At 37.6% G+C, this 20,447-nt stretch overlaps 1 protein-coding gene across 3 annotated transcripts in view; it reads right to left on the bottom strand.

The window, feature by feature from the left end:
- UQCC1 (ubiquinol-cytochrome c reductase complex assembly factor 1) overlaps positions 1-20,206 on the bottom strand; it is a 94,851-nt gene extending 74,645 nt beyond the window's left edge. For 2 of the 3 annotated variants that reach the window (XM_081291126.1, XM_081291127.1), the window contains exons 1-4: positions 20,098-20,206; positions 12,614-12,718; positions 5,639-5,734; positions 2,428-2,535 (exon numbers count right to left, since the gene is read on the bottom strand). In XM_081291126.1, coding sequence (XP_081147252.1) covers positions 2,428-2,535; positions 5,639-5,734; positions 12,614-12,718; positions 20,098-20,121 — 333 coding nt within the window. In that variant the 5' untranslated portion in view covers positions 20,122-20,206. The remainder of the gene's footprint in view (positions 1-2,427; positions 2,536-5,638; positions 5,735-12,613; positions 12,719-20,097) is intronic. The other variant, XM_081291128.1, reaches the window with a different exon arrangement.
- Between the last annotated feature and the right edge of the window lie 241 nt (positions 20,207-20,447).

Here is a 20,447-nt window from a genome sequence, read left to right as displayed (position 1 = left end):
CTGAGGCAGGAGGATCACAAATTCAAAGCCAGCCTCAGCAAAAGCAAGGCACTAAGCAACTCAGTGAGACCTTGTCTCTAAATAAAATACAAATTAGGGCTGGGGATGTGGCTGGGTGGTTGAGTGCCCGAGTTCAATCCCCAGTACCAAAAAAAAAAAAAAAAAAATTAAAGGCTCCTCTGAGCAACTTAGCAAGACCCTATCTATAAATAAAAAGTAAAAAGAGTTGGGGAGGGCTGGGGATGTGGCTCAAGCGATAGCGCGCTCGCCTGGCATGCGTGCGGCCCGGGTTCGATCCTCAGCACCACATACCAACAAAGATGTTGTGTCTGCCCAGAACTAAAAAAAAAAAAAAAAAAAAAAAGAGTTGGGGAGCTAGGGTGGTGGCTCAGTGATAGAGCATTTGCCTAGCATGTGTGAGGCACTGGGTTCAATTCTCAGCACCGCATATAAATAAATAAAATAAAGGTCCATTGACAACTAAAAAATATCTTTAAAAAAAAGGGGGTGGGGTCAGGGATATAGCTCAGCAGTAAAGAGCCTCTCAGTTCAATTCTTGGAAATAAAGGGGAAGTGGGGGAGTTGTATCTAGATTTTCCCAACACAACCATAGTAGAATGGTAGACTTTGGTATTTTGCTGTCATAAGTTTTAAAAACAAAGATTATAGAAAGTAGACAATGCCACATCACAAAAATATTTTTTAATGCAAACATTAGGAATTTAGTTGAGGTCACAAAGGGAACTAAAAAAAATCAGAGGCTAACCTAAGCTACAAGAGTGAAGAAATGTTCTTGATGATTTAGTAATCCTCCAAATGGTAGCCAATTTTCCCTCTGGAATCATTAAAAAAAAAAAAAAAAAAAACAGACTAGACAAAGCATATGGTAATAACCAAGTGGAACCAAATCACCAAGAAATGAATAAAACAATAAATTTTTCTTTTCTTTCTTTTTTCTGCTTTCATTTCCCTCTTCTAATTTTCAAACAAAACATATTTCAAGTTTTAAAATCTAAATCACTACCTTTTTTAAAAAATAGGGGGAAAGATTCTGGTTAATACATTACTAAATAAGTCAATAATTTAATAACCGTCAAAGAATTAAGATGAAAAATACATACATATACACACACACACACACACACACACACACACACACACACACATATATAACTTTAATAAACAATATTTCCTAGATGATTTGGAAAGTACCTCATAACCTCAGGGTCTCAAGAATATCATTACTACTTAGCATTTGTGCCCTCTCTATACATTTCAAAAATCCCCTAATAACAAATAAACAAATTCTTGTGCAATCACTGCTGACTTTTCAGAATTCACATACAAAGCAAAACCTCTATCTGCTGTAGTAATGACTGTTAGGAAGAGAAAGCAAGTAAAAAGAAACAAAGAGTAGAGTCCATATTAAAACTGAAATTCTAATTTGAATCCAACTTGTTAAAACGGTATAAATGTCATTACTTATTTTCAGCAAAGTTATGACATTTTCTAGAAATGTCTTTCCTACCACTTTGTGTTGGTATGCTCTGACTACAACTGATAATGATTAGACTTATCAAATATTCTAGCAACCTTGAAAGGCATTAAGAGACACCTTGCCACAGTGATAGAATAGTCATAGGAAATAAGTGGGATGAGAAGAACAGAATCACTAATGTTCTATTACTAAATTGATTAAAGGTATAAATAAGAACCAGTATACACCTGATACAGAGAGAACACTCATTCATTTACAGCAACCACTGTACAAGAAATAAGGTGCTAGGTCAAGTATTGACAAGAAGTCAATTATAACAAAGTCATGGAGTCAATTTTAATAAAAAAGATGCTTTTTCTAAAATTTTAAAGAATGTCACTATAATGACCTAGGGAAAAAAATCACTTAATGAAAATGGATTCATCCTACACTACGGGTGTGACTCTATATCATGTACAGCCAGAGTAATGAGAAGTTGTATTCCACTCGTGTATAATGTGTCAAAATACATTCTACTGTCATGTATAACTAATTAGAACAAATTAGAAAATAAAATAATTTTTTTAAAAAATGAATTCATTGGAGACTTATGCTTCCTTAAGAATGCCGCCCGTCTGACCCTCTGCACTCTTCTACATGGCATACCATGTAGCAAGGGCCTGAAAGGTGCAATCTTACTGGGTGCCTGCTACTGTAAGCTGCTTCCAAGGCAGCTCACAACTAAAAAAGGAGTATTTCAGTCCCACATGCTACATTTCAGTCTCAGTGATCAAGAAGTGGGGGCTTGAGGAGGGGAGTGCATTTCTAAGAAATTATCAAAACAACATATGAATTTCATGAGAGCAAACAAGCTTTTAAAAAATCTTCTATGGGAAAGAGAAAGAACAAAACCCAAAATAAAAAAATGAGAAGAATTTAGAAGACTTTACCCATTTACTATATTTCAATGGTCCTGTGAATCCCATGGCTTCTATTATCTTCGTGAAAGCACCAACCTTCTCTTCAACAGGCTGTAGGGAATCCTTGGTAGCAGAAAGCTATTTAGTCAAATAGCCAAAGAGAAAGAAACCAAAATAAGTTATAAAAAAAAAAAATTGTATAGACATTTTATTCCCTACAATTTTTTTTTTCTTTTTGTACTGAGGACTGAACCCACAGGCACTTTTACCACTAAGCTATATCTCTAGCCCTTTTTTATTTTCTGTTTTGAGACAGTCTTGCTAAGTTACTGAGGGTCTCACTAAGTTGCCTAGAACTTGCAATCCTCCTGCCTCAGCCTCCCTCCTAAGTCACTGAGATTACAGGTGTGTGCTACTAAGCCTGCCTTACCTTCAATTTTTTTGTATGTGGGGTTTGGGGGTAGGTACCAGGGATTGACTTTACGGGCTCTCAACCACTAAGCCACATGCCCAGCCCTATTTTGTATTTTATTTAGAGATAGGGTCTCACTGAGTTGCTTAGTGCCTCACTTCGGCTGAGGCTGGCTTTGAACTCAAGATCCCCTACCTCAGTCTCGGTTTCCTACAATTTTTATTTTTCATTTCATTAGACATCAGAACAGTGCAAATACAGCTGAAATGGTTTTTTGGTTTTTTTGAGAGAGAGAGAGAGAGAATTTTTTAATATTTATTTTTTAGTTTTTGGCAGACACAACATCTTTGTTTTTGTATGTGGTGCTGAGGATCGAACCCGGGCCGCACACATGCCAGGTGAACGCGCTACTGCTTGAGCCACATCCCCAGCCCCAGCTGAAATGTTATCTAATACATGTCTTCCAAATTACAAAGCAAGTGATATCCACTTCACTGACCATGGGCTTATGAGTCCATGTCTAGGAAACGATAAATTTAGGATCTTTACAATAAAAACTATATCAAAAAAGAGTACTTTCAAAATGAAATTTTTTGGTTGTTGTTGGTATTGTTTGTTTAGGGTTTTTTGGGAACTTAGCACATACTAGGCAAGCATTCTACCATGGAGCTATATTTCTACTCCTTAATAGGAATCTTGATCCCCATCTCCTAAAGAAAAATTCTGTGAAGAGAAATATTCTGTTTATTGGTTTGTAAAAGGAAAAGTGAGAAAAATACTATTTGAAAACAGGCAAATCATCCAAAACCACAGTCAACCAAACTAAACCCTGAATACAACGTTTTTCAACTCTTGTATTTTTTTTTTTTTTGGTACCGGGGATTGAACTCAGGGTCACTAGACCACGGAGCCACATCCCCAGCCCTATTTTTTGTATTTTATTTAGAGTTGTTTAGTGCCTTGCTTTTACTGAGAATGGCTTTGAACTCACGATACTCCTGCCTCAGCTTCTTGAGCCACTGGGATTACAGGCATGTGCCACTGCACCCAGCCTTATATTCTTAGTACATGTTTTAGTTAATTTGTTGCAACTGTGACTAAAAGACCTGAAAAGAATAATTTTAGGAGGAAAGTTTATTTGGAGGCTCATGGTTTCAGAGGTCTCTGTCCACAAATAATTGGCTCTATTCCTCAGGAATGGCGATAAAACTGAACATCATGGCAGAAAGGTGTGTCAAAGAGAAGCGGCTCACATGATGATCAGCAAGGAGACAGAGACTCTACTCTCCAGATACAAAATATATACTCCAAGGTATGTCTCCCCACCTTCAGCTTCACCTACCTGCCTTTAGTTACCACTCAAGTTAATTCCATCAGGGGATAAATTCACCAATTGGTTAAGGCTCTCATTACCCAATCATTCCACCTCTGAATGTTCTTGCATGTCTCCAACATAAGCTTCTGGAGGACATCTAATGCCCAAACCATAACAGTACAATAAATATACAAAACATAAATATTGCAATTTGAAAATAAACTCCAAGGAAAACCTGTTCTAATACTAAGCTCTCCAAAGAAAAGCAAGCTATCTAAACCAATTAAACAACTCTAAAAGTTAAATAATTTGTCCAAAATCCATGAAGAATCTTCTCCTCTAAAATGCTTCCCAGACAAGACAGTACAGTGAAGAAACACAGGACTAATTTTAGAAGGCTGAGGTTCAAATAATTCAGTTTGTCTGTTACCATCCTTTGTAACATTGAGCAAATCATTTCAACTCTCCAAGCCTCACTTCTATATTTGCTTAAATTCCTTGCCACACAGAAGGAAAGATATTGTTGAGATCAAAATAAGAACATCTGGAGGCTGGGGCTGTAGCTCAGTGGTAAAGTGCCCGCCTCACATGTGTAAGGCACTGGGTTCAATCCTCAGCTCCATATAAAAATAAACATGCTGGGCTGGGGATGTGGCTCAAGCGGAAGTGCGCTCGCCTGGCATGCATGCGGCCCGGGTTCGATCCTCAGCACCACATACAAACAAAGATGTTATGTCTGCTGAAAACTAAAAAATAAAAAGTTAAAAATTTCTCTCTCTCTCTCTCTCTCTCTCTCTCTCTAAAAAAAAAAAAAAGTTTAAAAAAAATAAATAAACATGCTGTATGTTATCTACAACTAAAAAAATATTTAAAAAAGAACATCTGATCAGGTATGATGGTGCATGCTTCTAAATCCCAGAAACTCAGATGGCTGAGGCAGGAGGATTGCAAGTCAAGGACAGCCTCAGCAATTTAGTGAGACCTTATTTCAAAATAAAAAAGGTATTGTGTGTCCACCTACAACTAAAAAATAAATATTAAAAAAAAAAAAAAAAGACCAGGTGTGGTAGCACATGCCTATAATCCTAGCAACTTGGGAGGCTGAGGCAGAAGGATCACAAGTTCAAAGCTAGTTTCAGCAACTTAGCAAGACCATCTCAAAAAAAGGACTAAGGATGTGGCTCAGTGTTAAATGTCCCTAGGTTCAGTCCCCAGTACAAAAAAATATAAATAAATAAATAAATAAAAAAGGCTGAGGTGCTCAGTGTAGAGTACCCCTGGGTTCAATTCCCAGCACCACACAAACATATAAAAGAACATCTGGGGGCTGGGGTTGTGGCTCAGCGGCAAAGTGCTCACCTAGCACGTGTGAGGCCCTAGGTTCGATCCTCAGCACCACATAAAAATAAAATAAAGATATTATGTCCAACTACAACTAAAAAATAAATAAATAATAAAAAAGAACATCTGTCTGAAAGCACTACATAAACATAGAAAACATTAATAATTCTCACCTTATTTGTGGTGTGATAATTCCTACTTTGCTGCACATCTGTTCCAGGAATCTGTTCTGACCCACCACATGTTCGGGATTGGCTCATCTGGGGCAACTGGGATATAAAAAAACAAACATAAGCAACAATGAACATGCACTTGGAGAGTTAATCTGAGAAAACTGCTTTAAAATAGGACTACAGGTGCTATCCAACCCTGTTTAACATAGTTCCTGGTGATGTGATCACCAAGAGGACCCAAGATCAGCCCCTGAAATGGTGTCTCATACATGGTAGGTGCTCAATAGATACCTAATAAATACTTGAAGAAATAAAAGGATTCAGCCCTGGAAACATGGAATTAAATCTGAGTCAACTTTAGGAAACAGAATTATAGATTATAGATACTTATTTTATATATATATATATACTATTTATATATATATACACTATACTATTATACTAATTATACTACATATATAGTACTAATTATAGATACTTATTATAATTCTGTTTCCTAAAGTTGACTCAGATTTTGTATCTAAATATCAGCAGCTGTGCAGTACACAGAGGTAAAAACCCCAAAGACATTAAGTTTAAATTTAAAACCTGTTTCAGTCACCTACAAACTCAGTGGCTATGGGTAACTTACTGAACCTCATTTATTGCAGTGAGGATTAAAGGGGACAATTATATAAAGTGACTCTCACAAAATAGATATTCAATAAACAGAAATTTTCATCACCAACATCATCATCAACATCATTGTTCAGACCATAACTGGTTTCCTTTTATGTCACACAGCATTTGAAAACAATTTGGTATTTAATAGCTAATATTTATAATTATTATGTGCCATGTACTATGCTAACTGCCATATAAAAATCCTTCTATCCTTCTTTAATCTTCACCACAACTTTACTAGATTGCTGTTTTTATTAAGAACAATACACAGTTTTGGAAACATAAAAGAGAAAACTACATGCAAGAGATCTTCATTGTAGCATTACTTACAAGAGTGAAAACTGAGGGGAAAGTCCAATGAGGAGAGTTAATTAAACTAAGGCACTCAATGGATAATCAGGTAACCACTGCTATTTTTAACAGGCTTTTTAAAGCAGTTTTTAGGTTCATAGCAAAATCCAGCAAGAAGCACAGAGTTCCCACATGCCCTCTTCCCCATAACGCACAACTTCCCCCATTAACAACATGTCACACCAAAGTAGTACATTTCTTAAAATGTACCCTGTCCCATTCTAGCACCCAAAGCCATGGTTACATTAGAAATTATTATTTTTAACACAAAAATGCTAATAATATGGATATAGGCAAAACCATAAATGTATATGGGTAAATCTAGGAAGCAACACACAGAAAAAGGGTCATTTTGTTACATTAGAATTATGGGTAATAGCTAGGATGTGCCTCGGTGGTAGAGTGCTTGCCTAGTATGCATGGAGCTGTGGGTTCAATCCCCAGTACTGGTGGGAGAAAAAAGAACTGTGACTAAGTTTAGGAATCTAGTTTCCAAACCCTCAGTAAGTTTTATTACCTTTACAATAAAAAAGGGTGGGGAGGGAGCAGGAAGAGAGTTAATCCCTCAACTCTGGTTTATTCCAAGAAGAGATGGGACACATGGAATGAAAATGATTTTCCTCTTTAATCTTAATGAAGGAAAATAGAATTTCTAATTGTGGAACATTACTATTCACATTTCTTTCCAAACAAGGATATTAAAAGATTAGTCAGAATCCTTCTGGTAAGTCCCAGGGACATTTGTGCTTTATTTAATTCCTGGGTATCAAGCAGGCTTTATAAAACAGGGACTAAACAGAACACCTCCCATGACATCACACACATCATTATAATAGTCCATCTAGAACACAATAGTCCATCTAGAATGCAAAGCATTTAAACCAGTTCAAAGAACACAACCAAGAACAGTTTCAATAAGCTGTGCTTCAGACTAATTTCTCTTTCTATTAGGTTGTATAATCTTTCTCTGGCCCACAGCTCTAAGAATAATCAATGGATTTCTTCTCTGACTGCACCATCACCTACTGTATTTTTGTACCTCCTTTATTAATAAGTAAAAACATTTCACACTATCCTGAACTACTGAAGTATCTATGTACTTAGTACCAAGGACAACATCTAACTGTCCCACACCTATACTTATCTATAAACACACATACTTTTTTGTACTACCCACTCTTGCCTTTGCTCTCTCAAAAAGATTCATTTGACCATTTAAGACCTCAATTTTTTGTTTTAATTGAAAGGACATCAATAAATAACTTTTTAAAAGACAACAGATAACATGAAATACTGTCACTTTTTTCAAAGAGGCTTTCTCTGAACACCTTATCTAAAAACAGGTTCCTTTCAACCTGTTATTCTCTGTCATAGTATCAGTCTGTTCATTTCCTTGATGGTCTCACTATAATGTATAATTACATATTTATTCATGTATTTGTTTACTCTCAATCACCACTACCCAAAAATAAACATCAGGGTAAGAACGAGGTATCACTAGAATCAAGTACAGTGCATTACACAAGGGAAACCCTCGAATATGTTGAATGAATGAATCTTACACCTGTACACTTTTTTACTTCTGATCATTTCCTTCCTGATCTTATCTACACATTCATCAAATAATATATGCTTCATTCTCCCAACCTCTATTAAATGCCCAGGATATGCCAGTCCTTATGCAGGATTCTGGATACAGACAGAATCCTCATTCTCAAAGGACTCATAATCTTGTGAAGAAGAGGAAAAACTTTACCGAATATCACATTTTAAATTGTCACTCATCACAAAACAAACAAACAAACAAACAAAAATAACCCAAGAGTTAGCAAGAACGTAGAGCAACTAGAATTCTCAGACACTGCTGGTGGGAGTGTAAAATGTTAAGTCACTTTGGAAAAATACTTGGCAGTATCTACTTAAACTGAATGTATATACAACCTCTAAGACTCAGCAATTCTCTTTCATTACCAAACAGAAATATATACATATGTTCACTAAAACATGTGAACAAGAATGATTATAGCAACATTATTCATAAAAGCCCCAAAATTGAAGCAACCCAATTATTCATCAATGAAATAGATAAATAAACTGTGGCATATTCATATAATAAAATACTATACAATGAGAATTAATAAACTATAACTACAAAAAAACAACATGGATGAATTTCTAGAACAAGTCTGAGTGACAGCAGACAAACTACATACTATATGTATGTAAACAAAGCAAACTAATCTACAGTGTTCAAAATGAAGACTAGTTAACCCTGGTGGAGGCAGTGACTAGAAAGGGATGGAGGTGTCTGTAGTCCGGGTAATGTTCTTCCTCCATGTGGATGCTGGGTACGTTTACTTTGTAATAATTCACTAAGCTATACGCATATGACTTGTGCCATTTTCTATCACTTATATCTCAATAAAATGTAAAAAAAATGCTTAAAAAGATGTGAAATAAGCAGTGTGGACAATATAAATTTGGAAATGAAAAAGAATAACCTGGAGTCATTCTAGAAGAGGACAAGATAAAGAAGAAAAAATGAGGAAGCCTGGTGCAGTGGAAAGAGAATACAGAGTCAGAGATTTAGACTGAAGCTCCACTTCTGTCCGTCTTTTAAAAACAAATGAAACAACATAAAAGGGGTGTGCAAACTACATCACATAACAAAAGTAAAGACCTGTTCTAGACATCTACAGTGATAAACTCTTTTGCAGTTGGCCCCTGGTTAAAAGGAACGTAAGATCTCATCTGTTTTTAACTGCTTTAGTACTGGAAATTGAACACGAGGCACTTTACCACTGAGCTACATCCCCAGCCCTTTTATTTTTTATTTTGAGACAGGGTCTTCTAAGTTGCTTAGAGCCTTGCTGAGCCTGGCCTCAAACTTCTGATCCTCCAGCTTTAGCCTCCTGAGTCGCTGGAATTACAGATGTGGGCCACCTCACCCAGCTAAAATTTCACCTTTATTTTTGCTTTCAAAAGAGTTCTTGGAGCTGGAATTATAGCTCAGTGGTAGAGCGCTTGCCTAGCAATGTATGAGGCACTGTGTTCAATCCTCAGCACCACAGAAAAATAAAGACGTTGTGTCTATATACAACAACAACAAAAAAAATTTAAAAAAAAAAAAGAGTTCTGAAAATCAAGAGACTTCTTTGATGAGAGACAGAGAAAGAGAAACAGACTGAAGCAATTCTTAAATGCCATAGAGGTGTGTGTGTCTTATAGTTTAGCAAAACTATAAGATCCACCAGAGCACAGGCCATCTTCCACCTCTTTTATTTTCTGTCCCAAAGCTCAACACTATTCTGGGCATGTAGTCAGTATTCAATAAAAACTAGGTGGATTTTTCTTCTATTTTTTTTTTTTTTTCAAAGAGAGGGATAACCTGGAGAAGGTCCAAAAAAGAACCACAGGAATGATCAAAGGGATGAATAAAAGGTCCTAGTAGAAGGTTAAAATGAATTGAGTCTGTTTAGCTTGGAGAAAAGGCAACTAAAGAATTAAAGAGTAACTTAGAATAGCACTTGAGCTGGAAGAAATCTCAGTGATCTTCTAGTCTAACCTTTTTTCACTTCACAGATGAGGAAACTAAAACCAAGGGAGAGGTTACAACTTGGTAAAGGTAGTTTTAGGACAAAAAAAAAAAAAATTGAGGTTCATTTCATACCTAAAGAGAAAACTCACACAAGTAACATGAAAATGCAGAGCAATAAAACTTGCAATTATAACCTACTGAAGCTCTCCTGTGTGCCCAGAACCTTTATGTCTTACTTATTTCATAACAACTTTGTTCAGCTAATACTATTTCTTACCCATTTTAAAAATTAGGACACTAAATACAGTTCATTAAGAATTGCTATGTTCTGTCCCTTCTAATAAGCTACCTTAAAAAACCTGAGTACAGTTCAACAACACAGGTTCAGGCACATTTAACAACCAGATAATTTTATTGGAGAATAATATTTAGAAATACCATTCTCCATTAAAAGGAACCAAGGTTCCTTGAAGAAATGATTGAATCTAGAGTTAGAATAAGGAAAATATAACCTAAAACATCTTGTGGTACAAGGAAATAAGGGAGCATTCAAAAAATGATGAGGGCATGGGGAAAGAAAATTGAAGGTGTTCTCATTAGCCAATATTGTGACAAATGGATCAATAAAACAACTAATTAGAAAATGGATTATAAATCATGGAAGAAAATAAACATCCATGAGTTCATACTGATATAAATAATTAAGTAAGTAAATAAGTAGGGAAGAACTGACAGATCTTCCTTACAAAAGACCTCTAGTTAATAAATGTAAGAATGATGGAAATAGAAAATACTAGGCAAACACCACAGTAATTACTGTTGTAATCAGAAACCATCAATAGAGCAATCATACATAGCTAGGCATAGTGGCACATAACAAAATAACAAAAGTTCCTTAACAAATTAGAGGCCAGTCTGGACAGCTCAGCAAAACCTTGTCTCAAAATAATAGCTGGGAACCTAGCTCAGTGGTAGAGTGCCTCTGGGTTTAATCCCCAATAGCAAACAAACAAACAAATAAAAAATTATCATATTATCATATAATCCAGCTAACCCAGCAATCCAATCTGGGCATACATCCAAAAGAATTCAAAAGATCTCACTATATTATATTATAATTCACTATAGCAGGTTTTGTTTGAGGTACTGGATATTGAACCCAGGGTGCTCCTCCACTGAGCTGCATCCCCAGCTCTTTTTTCATTTTTTATTTTGAGACAGGTCTCACACTAAGTTGCCCAGTCTGGCCTTGAACTTTCACTCCTCCTGCCTCAACCTGAAGAGTAGCTAGGATTTCAGGTATGCTCCATCATGCCCAGCTCACTATAGCACTACTATGAGATGAAAGAAACCCAAATGCTCACTGACCCAAATGGATTAAAAAATGTGATATATATGCAATGGAATATTATTCAGCCTTTAAAAGCAAAAAGTAAATCCTGTCACATGCTACAACATGGATGAACCATAAAGACATTATACTAAGTGAGGTAAGCCAGTCTCAAAAAGTCACATACAATTCCACTTATGAGGTACCTAGAGTAATGGAACACCCTTTTAAAAATAAGAAAAAATAGGGGCTAGGGATATGGCTCAGTAGTAGAGTACTTGCCCAGTATCATGAGGCTTGGGTTAGATCCCCAGCACCAAAAAATAAATAAAAATAAAAATAAAAAATGTGTGTGTTTAAGCTTATGATGGCAAAGGAGAATAATTTTAATATCAAATAAAGGCTATCTAAATAACATGCATAAAATCTGCTCTAATAAATGAAAAGCTGGAATATAAAATTTTGTGGATATTTGTTAAGGAACTTAAGGGAAAAAAATTAGTATATACACACAAACAAAGGCAGGAAAAAACCACTGGAGATCAAAATACCAATGTTTTCAGATGTGAAGTCATAGGTGACTTTTATTCACTTTATTACTAAAGTATTTGTATGAATAACAAAAATAAGGAGAAATAAAGCCATTCAAAATATGTCCAATATTAACTATATTATAATGAATCACGTAGTCAATAGTAAACTAAGGCCTCGAAAAACTGTTTTTTGGATTTTACATTCATAAAAAGGAAAAAGAAGAAGAACATTTCATACCCCAAATAAAAGCAGCATAAAGTAGCTTCGAAAAGAAACTGAAAAAAGTTAACTCTATGATGAATATCTGGAAAAGTTCCCCAACAATAAAAATCATCGGACTGTAACGTGGTATCCTAGGCTAAGTTCCATTGCTGGGATATTTAGAAGCAACGCCCAAGACACCATACTGCAGGAATCAGTCCTGAGCTAGCACAGAGAGACCCAGAGCGGTCTCAGGAGGTTTTTCCATCACACAATTTGGTTAGCTAATCTATAAATACATGACATTTGCACATAAACACTAGGTTTTCATATCCACCAAAGAAACAACAAACCTTACCTGGGAAGTGCCAGACAGAGCCCTGCTCCACTGTCCTTGGGTAGGAGACACTGGTAGCAATCGGCTGCATACTGGAATCCACTGGGAGATGCTAGTCTGGTTCCTCTAGGGGGAAAAAAAAAAAAAAAAACATTGTCTGTCAGGAACCTATATCAGACTCCATATGTAGAAGGCACAGTGTACCTGAGATATTGTGATCTACGAAGAAATTTGTATTTGGTCTTCATCTCTAATTCCAGGCATAGAGTTCCTAAAACTCTTAAAATTTCTGAGTCATAGAAGGAAGTTTTGTGTTTATAATAAGCCCCTTTCAACTTTACCTGAGTTTACATTAATGAGATGACCCTTAGAAGATGAGAGGCTGGTTGCCAAAAGAATGAACCGCATAAGTAGAGGGCTAGAACTTTCACTCCAACATTTAAACATTCCAATAACCACCCAGTTACCTAGGTATATTGTTTTTACTCCATACTGTATACTACATACCCAGAAAAGGAAGAAGATATGTATAGAATAAGCAACTTCCCAATGTCACATGGTTAATAAACAGCAGGTTTAGGATTAGAACCCAGGCAGCCCAACTCCAGAATCCATGCTCACATGAAAAGGTAAAGGGATTATCTCCAAGGTCCCTTCTAGCTTTAACACTAGCCATAGGTAAGTTTTGTAGTTGTTTTGTTTGTTTTGCTTTGTTTTATGGTATCAAAGATTGAACCCAGGGGCAATTAACTATTGAGCCACATCCCCAGCTCTTCTTATACTTTATATTAAGACAGGGCCTCGCTAAATTACTGAGGCTGTCCTTGAACTTAAAATCCTCCTGCCTCAGCCTCCCAAGACACTGGGATCATAGGCATGTACCACCATGCCTAGCTAGGTAGAGAACTGATTAAAATAGCAAACTGTGGAAAAAGCCAAGCACTTGGAATCAGAAAGCAATGGGATGCTTCTTGGTTCCTCTGTTCACAAGCTACATATTAGTTAACAGCCTATGTGGGGCTTGGTTATCTTTTCTGTAAAATGAAGATTAAATCCCTACTTCTCATGATTAAAAAAAAAAAACTAACAAATGTAGCATGCAGTATGTTCAATATTAAGTATTAAGCTAAATCTGATCTCCACTTTCCTGGGGTAGGGGTGGGATGGAGAAAGGCATTAGTATTTTAAACATTCAGATGCTATCTAAAGTGTCTCACAGTTCTAAAATCGTAATTAACTGTTCCTTTCTAAAAGAACATTTGTAAAAGCACTATGATAATCAAACAATACACACCCAGGCAATATTATCATTATGAATAATTTTTACTGAATTATATAGGCTTCCCTTTACCCTGCAAACTATCATAGCAGCAAGAACCATTTTCTTAAAATATTATTTTTAACCTAGCATACTGAATCCCTGTTCCTGGGGGAAAGACAGTATTAGATCCCTATAAGCCTCTGGTTACAAAATTTTTATCAACTAATAGATAACTTTGTTTTATGTGTGCCCAGCTTAACAGTCATCAGCACTAATCTCACAGCCAATGGCACTACAACTCACCCCTGAACAAAACTTAGATATCTGACACTTGTAAAGGACACCACAGCCTTCTAACACTTGGCCATGCTAGACAACATTCCAGCATTACATTTGGGGGCAGTTTAAACAAATATATCACCAACAAAGCACAAAATGTGAAAAACATGGTACTACACAGACCCCTAAAAGGATACTTTTTACAGTTTCAAAGTTGAAATAAGAGGGCAGAGTGTTGCCTTGTTCAACTTCAGCTGGGAACAGTGTACACTAGTGGCTCAAATTTCTCACCCTGTACATGTCTGCAAATGACTAAAAGTACTTGAATTATTGATTTTGTTATTACAAATAAAATTTAGCAACCAGGTAATAATTAACAAATACAGAATACATGAATAAAGATTGATTATAATCACCATATTTACTCAATAATCCCCCTGTGATACCTATATTCTGAATGCCATGGTTACTATATCAATTCCATAGTCCAAACACAGAAACTACTGTAACAAACTCCTACAGGTTACAATGTACTTTCATTATGAAGCAGCAGAGAATCTCTAACCCACTCTTTGAAAAACTACTGAGCTGGGGATGCAGTTCAGTGGTACAGCACGTGCCTACTATCCAAAGGCCCCGGGTTCCATCCCCAGCACCATTAAAAAAAAAAAAAAAAAAAAAAGAATTATTACTGAACACACAGCCTTCTCCCACTTTGTTGAGTTTGTCCAATATGAGTTTTCAGAAGATTGATTACATACAGGAAGGATGATCAAAACAGTAAATACATTAAGGGGGAGGGTCAGGTTTCTATGAGAGAAAGGAGTTAATAAATATGGCAAGGAAGAAGGGTAGAATAACCCCTGTGATGGTAGATTGAATTGGATATAGAGTAATTGGTGTGTTTAATATATGGACATATAATAAAGAAATGCATACATGTTCATGTATATTATTTCCTACCTATGTCCTCATAGGGCCTAGAAGCAATGACACCCCAATAGCAATGAACACACACATCCAGATTTGCTTTCTAAATAGCAATATCTACTTGAAGGATCTAGGCTACTCTGGGGAAAGTCAACTCCAGAATGGGGCTGATGCTCCTCAAAGCCTTGTTCTCAAAGAACGCATATTATTTGATCAGCCTGACCATCCCTTCCCCTTTACTCAGCCTTCTCTTAGTACAGATCTTCATCATTCTAGGATTATTTAAATGGCTTCAGACCAACTTGAGGACTCTAATCTCAGCCCCCTCTGATTGACCCATCTACAACTGCTGCAGGAATCTATTAAAACAAAAATCTAGTAATAGGAATGAGTATTTATTATGTACACAGCCTATAATCCCAGTGACTCCAGAGGCTGAGCCAGTAAGATCACAAGTTCAAGGCCAGCCTGAGCAACTTAGTGAAATCTTGTCTCAAAATAAAAACTGAAAGAAAAAAAAAAAAAAAAAAGGCTGGGAATGTAGCTCTATGGTATAGTGTCCTGGGGGTTCAATCCTCAGTGCTGGGGGGAAGAAAAAATAAACACAAGTCTTTCCCTGATCACTTATGGTTGTGGAGGAAAAGGAACAACAAACAGGAGAAACTTACTGCAAAGAGCCACAGAGAAACTTGGGAGTGATGGATATGTTCATTACTTTTAGTGTAGTGACAGCTTTTCAGTATCAAAACTGTGTCAAAACTTAACAAATTGTACAATTAAATAGTGTAATTTATTGTGTTGTTTATTCCTCAATTTAGAAAAATTAGGGGGAAAAATAAGTGAATAAAAAAACCTTTAAAAGAAGGTTAAAACTTGCTTAAAATACTTCAAAGGCCTTCAGAATAAAATTCATGATATCCTAAAGCATGACACTCTAGGTCTCTTCCATTTCTCTGAGTGCTCCTAATCCAGTCAAACAGATTTAGTTATAGCTCCTTGATTGACTAACACTAAAATAAACTAATTCTTTTTCTCTATGGCTTTCTCCCATATCTCACTATCTCACTTACTTCAAGCATCTCCTTCCTGTCTTCAAGTGCCCTTCTATTCTGCTCCCATCTATCTGTATCTGGTATAAACTTCTAATATCACTTTCCAAGTATTCTATTAGTAGCTTTTTCTCTCTCCTATTGGATTATAAATTTGAATTAAGGTTTGGATTTTTCATGCAGTGCTTTGTGTAGTTCCTAAAATGTAGTGAACACCCAAAACAGTTGCTGAATTAAAAAGGAAGGGGATTCCACCTCTTGGGTCCCCTTCTTCCTCCGGGAGAAGTCTTTTCTGCTGTCCTTTAATAAACTTCTAATTTCTACTCTGAAAAAAAAAAAAAAAGGAAGGAATCATTTAAACATAGCAATTGATTGTCTAATCAACCCTAGCAACCTTACTGATTAAGAAAATCTGAGGATTAGAGAACTTGCTCAAGGTCACATCCACCATAAGTAGTCACTTTCAACTAATCCTCAGGGAGTTTTCATTGCCTTATCACATATCACGTTACAAGAAGACCTTGAGGGCTTGGGTTGTGGCTCAGAGGTAGAGTGCTTGCCTAGCATGTGTGAGGCACTGGTTTAGATCCTCAGCACCACATAAAAATAAAATAAAGATATTGTGTCCACCTATAACTAAAAAAGTAAATATTAAAAAAAAAGAAGACCTTATAGCTAGGCACTGGGAGGCTGAGGCAGGAGGATCACAAGTTCAAAGTCAGTCTCAGCAGATTAGTAAGGTATTTAGCAACTCAGTGAGACCCTGTCTCTAAATAAAATATAAAAAAAGAGCTGGGAATGTGGCTCAGTGGTTAAGAACCCCTGGATTCAATCCCTGGTACCAGAAAAAAAAAAAAAAGACCTTAGAGAAACAGGTTCAATGGTGCACACCCATGATGCATATTATTCCAGCCACTAAGAAGGCTGAGGAAAGAGGACTGAAAATTCAAGGTCAGTTTGGAAAACTTAGTGAGACCCTGTCTCAAAATAAAATTTAAGTGTGTGGGGGGGGGGGGCATGGTGGCACGTGCCTTTGATCCCAGCAACTAGGTGGCTGGGAGGGTGTTGAGGAAGGAGAATGGCAAGTTCAAGGACAGCCTAAGCAACTCAGTGAGACCCTTTCTCATAATATAAAGAACTAGGGATATGGCTGAGTGATTAAGTACCCCTGGATTAAATCCCCAACACCAAAAAAATTAACAAAAATAAAATTTAAGATGCAGCTAGGGATATAGTTCATTTGGTAGAGTGCTTTCCTTGCATACACAAGGCCCTGGGTTCAATCCCCAGCACCACAAAAATAAATAAATAAATAAATTTATTAATTAATTAAAAAGAAAGTCTCCTATTATTTAAAAAAAAATTGGGGGGCAGGGGTTGCTGGGGATGTAGCTCAACAATAGTACCACACAGGGTTCAATCCCCAGTACCAAGAAGAAGGCAGCAGGGAGGAGGAGACCATCTCAGGGAATCAGACGATAAAGTGAAAGGGATTTTCCTTTTCTTTTTTTTTTTAATATCTAATTTTTTAGGTGTAGATGGACACAACACAACACCTTTATTTTTATATGGTGCTGAGGATCACACCCGGGTCCCGCCCGTGCTAGGCGAGCACTCTACCACTGAGCCATAATCCCAACCTGATTTTCCTTTTCTAAACTTACACTCACTATATCAAAAAGATAATTAACCTGGGCATGGTGGTACACACACCTGCAATCCCAGCAATTCAGGAGGCTGAGGCAGGAGGATCAGAATTTCAAGACCAGACTCAGCAATTCAGCAAGACCTTGTCTCAAAATTTTTAAAAAGGAAGGCTGGAGATGTAGTTCAGTGGTAGAGCACCCCTGGGTTCAATCCCCAGTACCAAAAATAATAATAATAATAATTAGAGAAGAAACAGGGGAGGGGGAGGAAAAGATGAGTCTAATCGAGGGGAGGTGAAGAGGTGGTTTCTATGGATGCTACCATCTAAAAAGTAGTATGCTCAGGGACAAGACTATATAAGAGGCTGGGGCAGTAGCTCAGCAGCGAGACTTGCCTAGCATGCATAAGGCACTGGGTTCAATCCTCAGCACCACATAAAAAATAAACAAATAAATAAAATAAAGGCATTCTATCTATCTACAGCTACAAGAAAAATAAAAAGATTTTTAAAAAGAATATATAGGATAGCTGGGGCAGCCACTAACTTCCAAGACAAATCAAGGTGTTCAACTCATCTTGATTGCCCAATAAACTTTTCATCTTTTTCCCCCAAATATCCATCTTAAAAACCAAATAATTAGTCAGGTGCAGTGATGCATGCCTGTAATCCTAGTGGGTTGGTAGGCTGAGACAGGAGAATCGCCAGTTCAAAGTCAGCCTCAGCACTGGCAAGGCGCTAAGCAACTCAATGAGACCCTATCTCTAAATAAAATACAAAATAAGACTGGGGATGTGGCTCAGTGGTCAACTGCCCCTGAGTTCAATCCCCAGTGCAAAAACAAAACAAATAATTTAGAGCTGGGGGTGTAGCTCAGGGGTAGAGCACTTGCCCAGCATGTGCTAAACACTGGAGTCAATTCACAGGACTACCAAAAGTAAATAAATAATTTAGAACATACTAGTTGCCATTTCCCCAGATGTCCTTAGATCTGAATCAATTCGTATTTTGGCATCAACAATTAATTCACCAAATAAATCTTCCTGTAAGTTACAGGAACTAATCCTCAAATATTCACTGAGCTGCTGCTGTATAAGGGTATAGCACTTTGCTAGGCTGGCAAGAAATTTTAGATGCAAAATTGCAGTCATATACTGTAAGCCATATATTAAAATATTAAAACTGCAAGTGTAAAATAACAATTCAAAAGATGGCCAGAGGCAGGAATAGGCGATGTCTGTTATAAAAAACAGTGTGCTTGACCCAGTTTTTTAAAGACTTTCTAAAATTAACTGTCCCATTCCTCTACAATTAGGAATTAAACTCTGTATCCTGAACACATTTTTTTTTCTGCTGCCACTTTCTTCCACCCTTAATTTCTAAATGTCGGAGTATGCTAGAAAGAGTGAATCTCAAGAGGATTGGAAATAAGTCTCAAAAGGTGCAGTAGCTTCCCATATAGGTACTAAAGAGCTTAGCAGTCTTGCACTGGGGTTGTAGCTCAGTGATAGAGCTCTTGCCTCACACATGCTAGGTGTCGATTCTCAACACCTCTTGTAAATAAATAAATAAAATAAAGATCCATCAACAACTAATAAAAATATTTTTTTTAAAAAAGAGTTTAGTAGTCTTTACTTCATTCACTCATGCAAAAAAGTCTCTATTGTATGTGCCAGACACTATGCTAAGCAAAGTGAAAACGACAGATGTGGCCGGGGTTTTCGTGCAGCTTTCAACCTCAAAATCTTCAGTCAACTTTATACTTAAGAATTGATTAGGAACCCACTTGAATCAAACTGTGAAATATGATATATTAAGAACTATGTAATGTTTTGAACGACCAACAACAACAAAAAAAAAGGATTGATTAGGGTCTCTAAAAAAAAAAAAAAAAACTCACGAGAACCTCGGAATCCAAAAGGACTGTAAAGAGACAAATGTCCATTTTTCACATTGGGACTTTTAAGCCCGAAAGTGTTTTGCCAAGGTCACACTTGAGCATCAGTGACAGGGACTAGAACTCAGGTCTTCCGCAACTCTAGTCAGTGCCCCTGGGCGCTCCTCTCCCTGAGCGGAAGTGGTGCCCGAGGAAAAGCAAACCTCCTCAAATAAAGGTCCACTGTCACTCTCTCCCTACTTGAAAGAGGGAAAAGCGCAGCCCAAACCAGGGGTACGGAGAAGTGGAGAGCTGCCTCAGTTTCCCCGCGGAAAGGCGGCCACGCAGCCACGCTACAGCACAGGCTCCCCTCGTGCACATCCTTCCACATCCTCCCGCCCCGCCCTCCCCAATTCCAAGCCGGAGACCCGGCAGGCCACCATAGAAAACTGCTCCTGCACTCACAAGGACTCGCACCAGCAACGCCATGTTCCTCAACAACCATTTCCGGGTGAAGGGTGGCCTTCCGGAATCCCCGCTGCCACCACCCCTTCACTACGTTCAGGGTTTTTTTTTTTGCGGGAGGGAGACAGGCAGCCGCGGCGCAGGCGCACAGGGGCGGCGCTCGCGCTTGCTTCTACCCAGTGGCTGTGCGCGTGGCTGTCGGGCCCAGCGCGCGTCGCCGCACCGGGTCTCTCCTTTCTTGGTTCCACGTCACAGTGGCTCAAGCCCTCCCCCCACGCCGCTTCGTGGACCCCGGCCTTTCGCATCCCTCTCCTCCACCAGCTCCCCAGCCTCACGCCTCAGCAACCCCG

The sequence above is a fragment of the Spermophilus citellus genome, assembly GCF_964194105.1.
Source record: "Spermophilus citellus genome assembly, chromosome: 4".
NCBI lineage: Eukaryota > Metazoa > Chordata > Mammalia > Rodentia > Sciuridae > Spermophilus > Spermophilus citellus.
The sequence above is the reverse complement of the archived record's forward strand: the minus strand, read 5'-3'. Positions and strand labels throughout refer to the sequence as shown.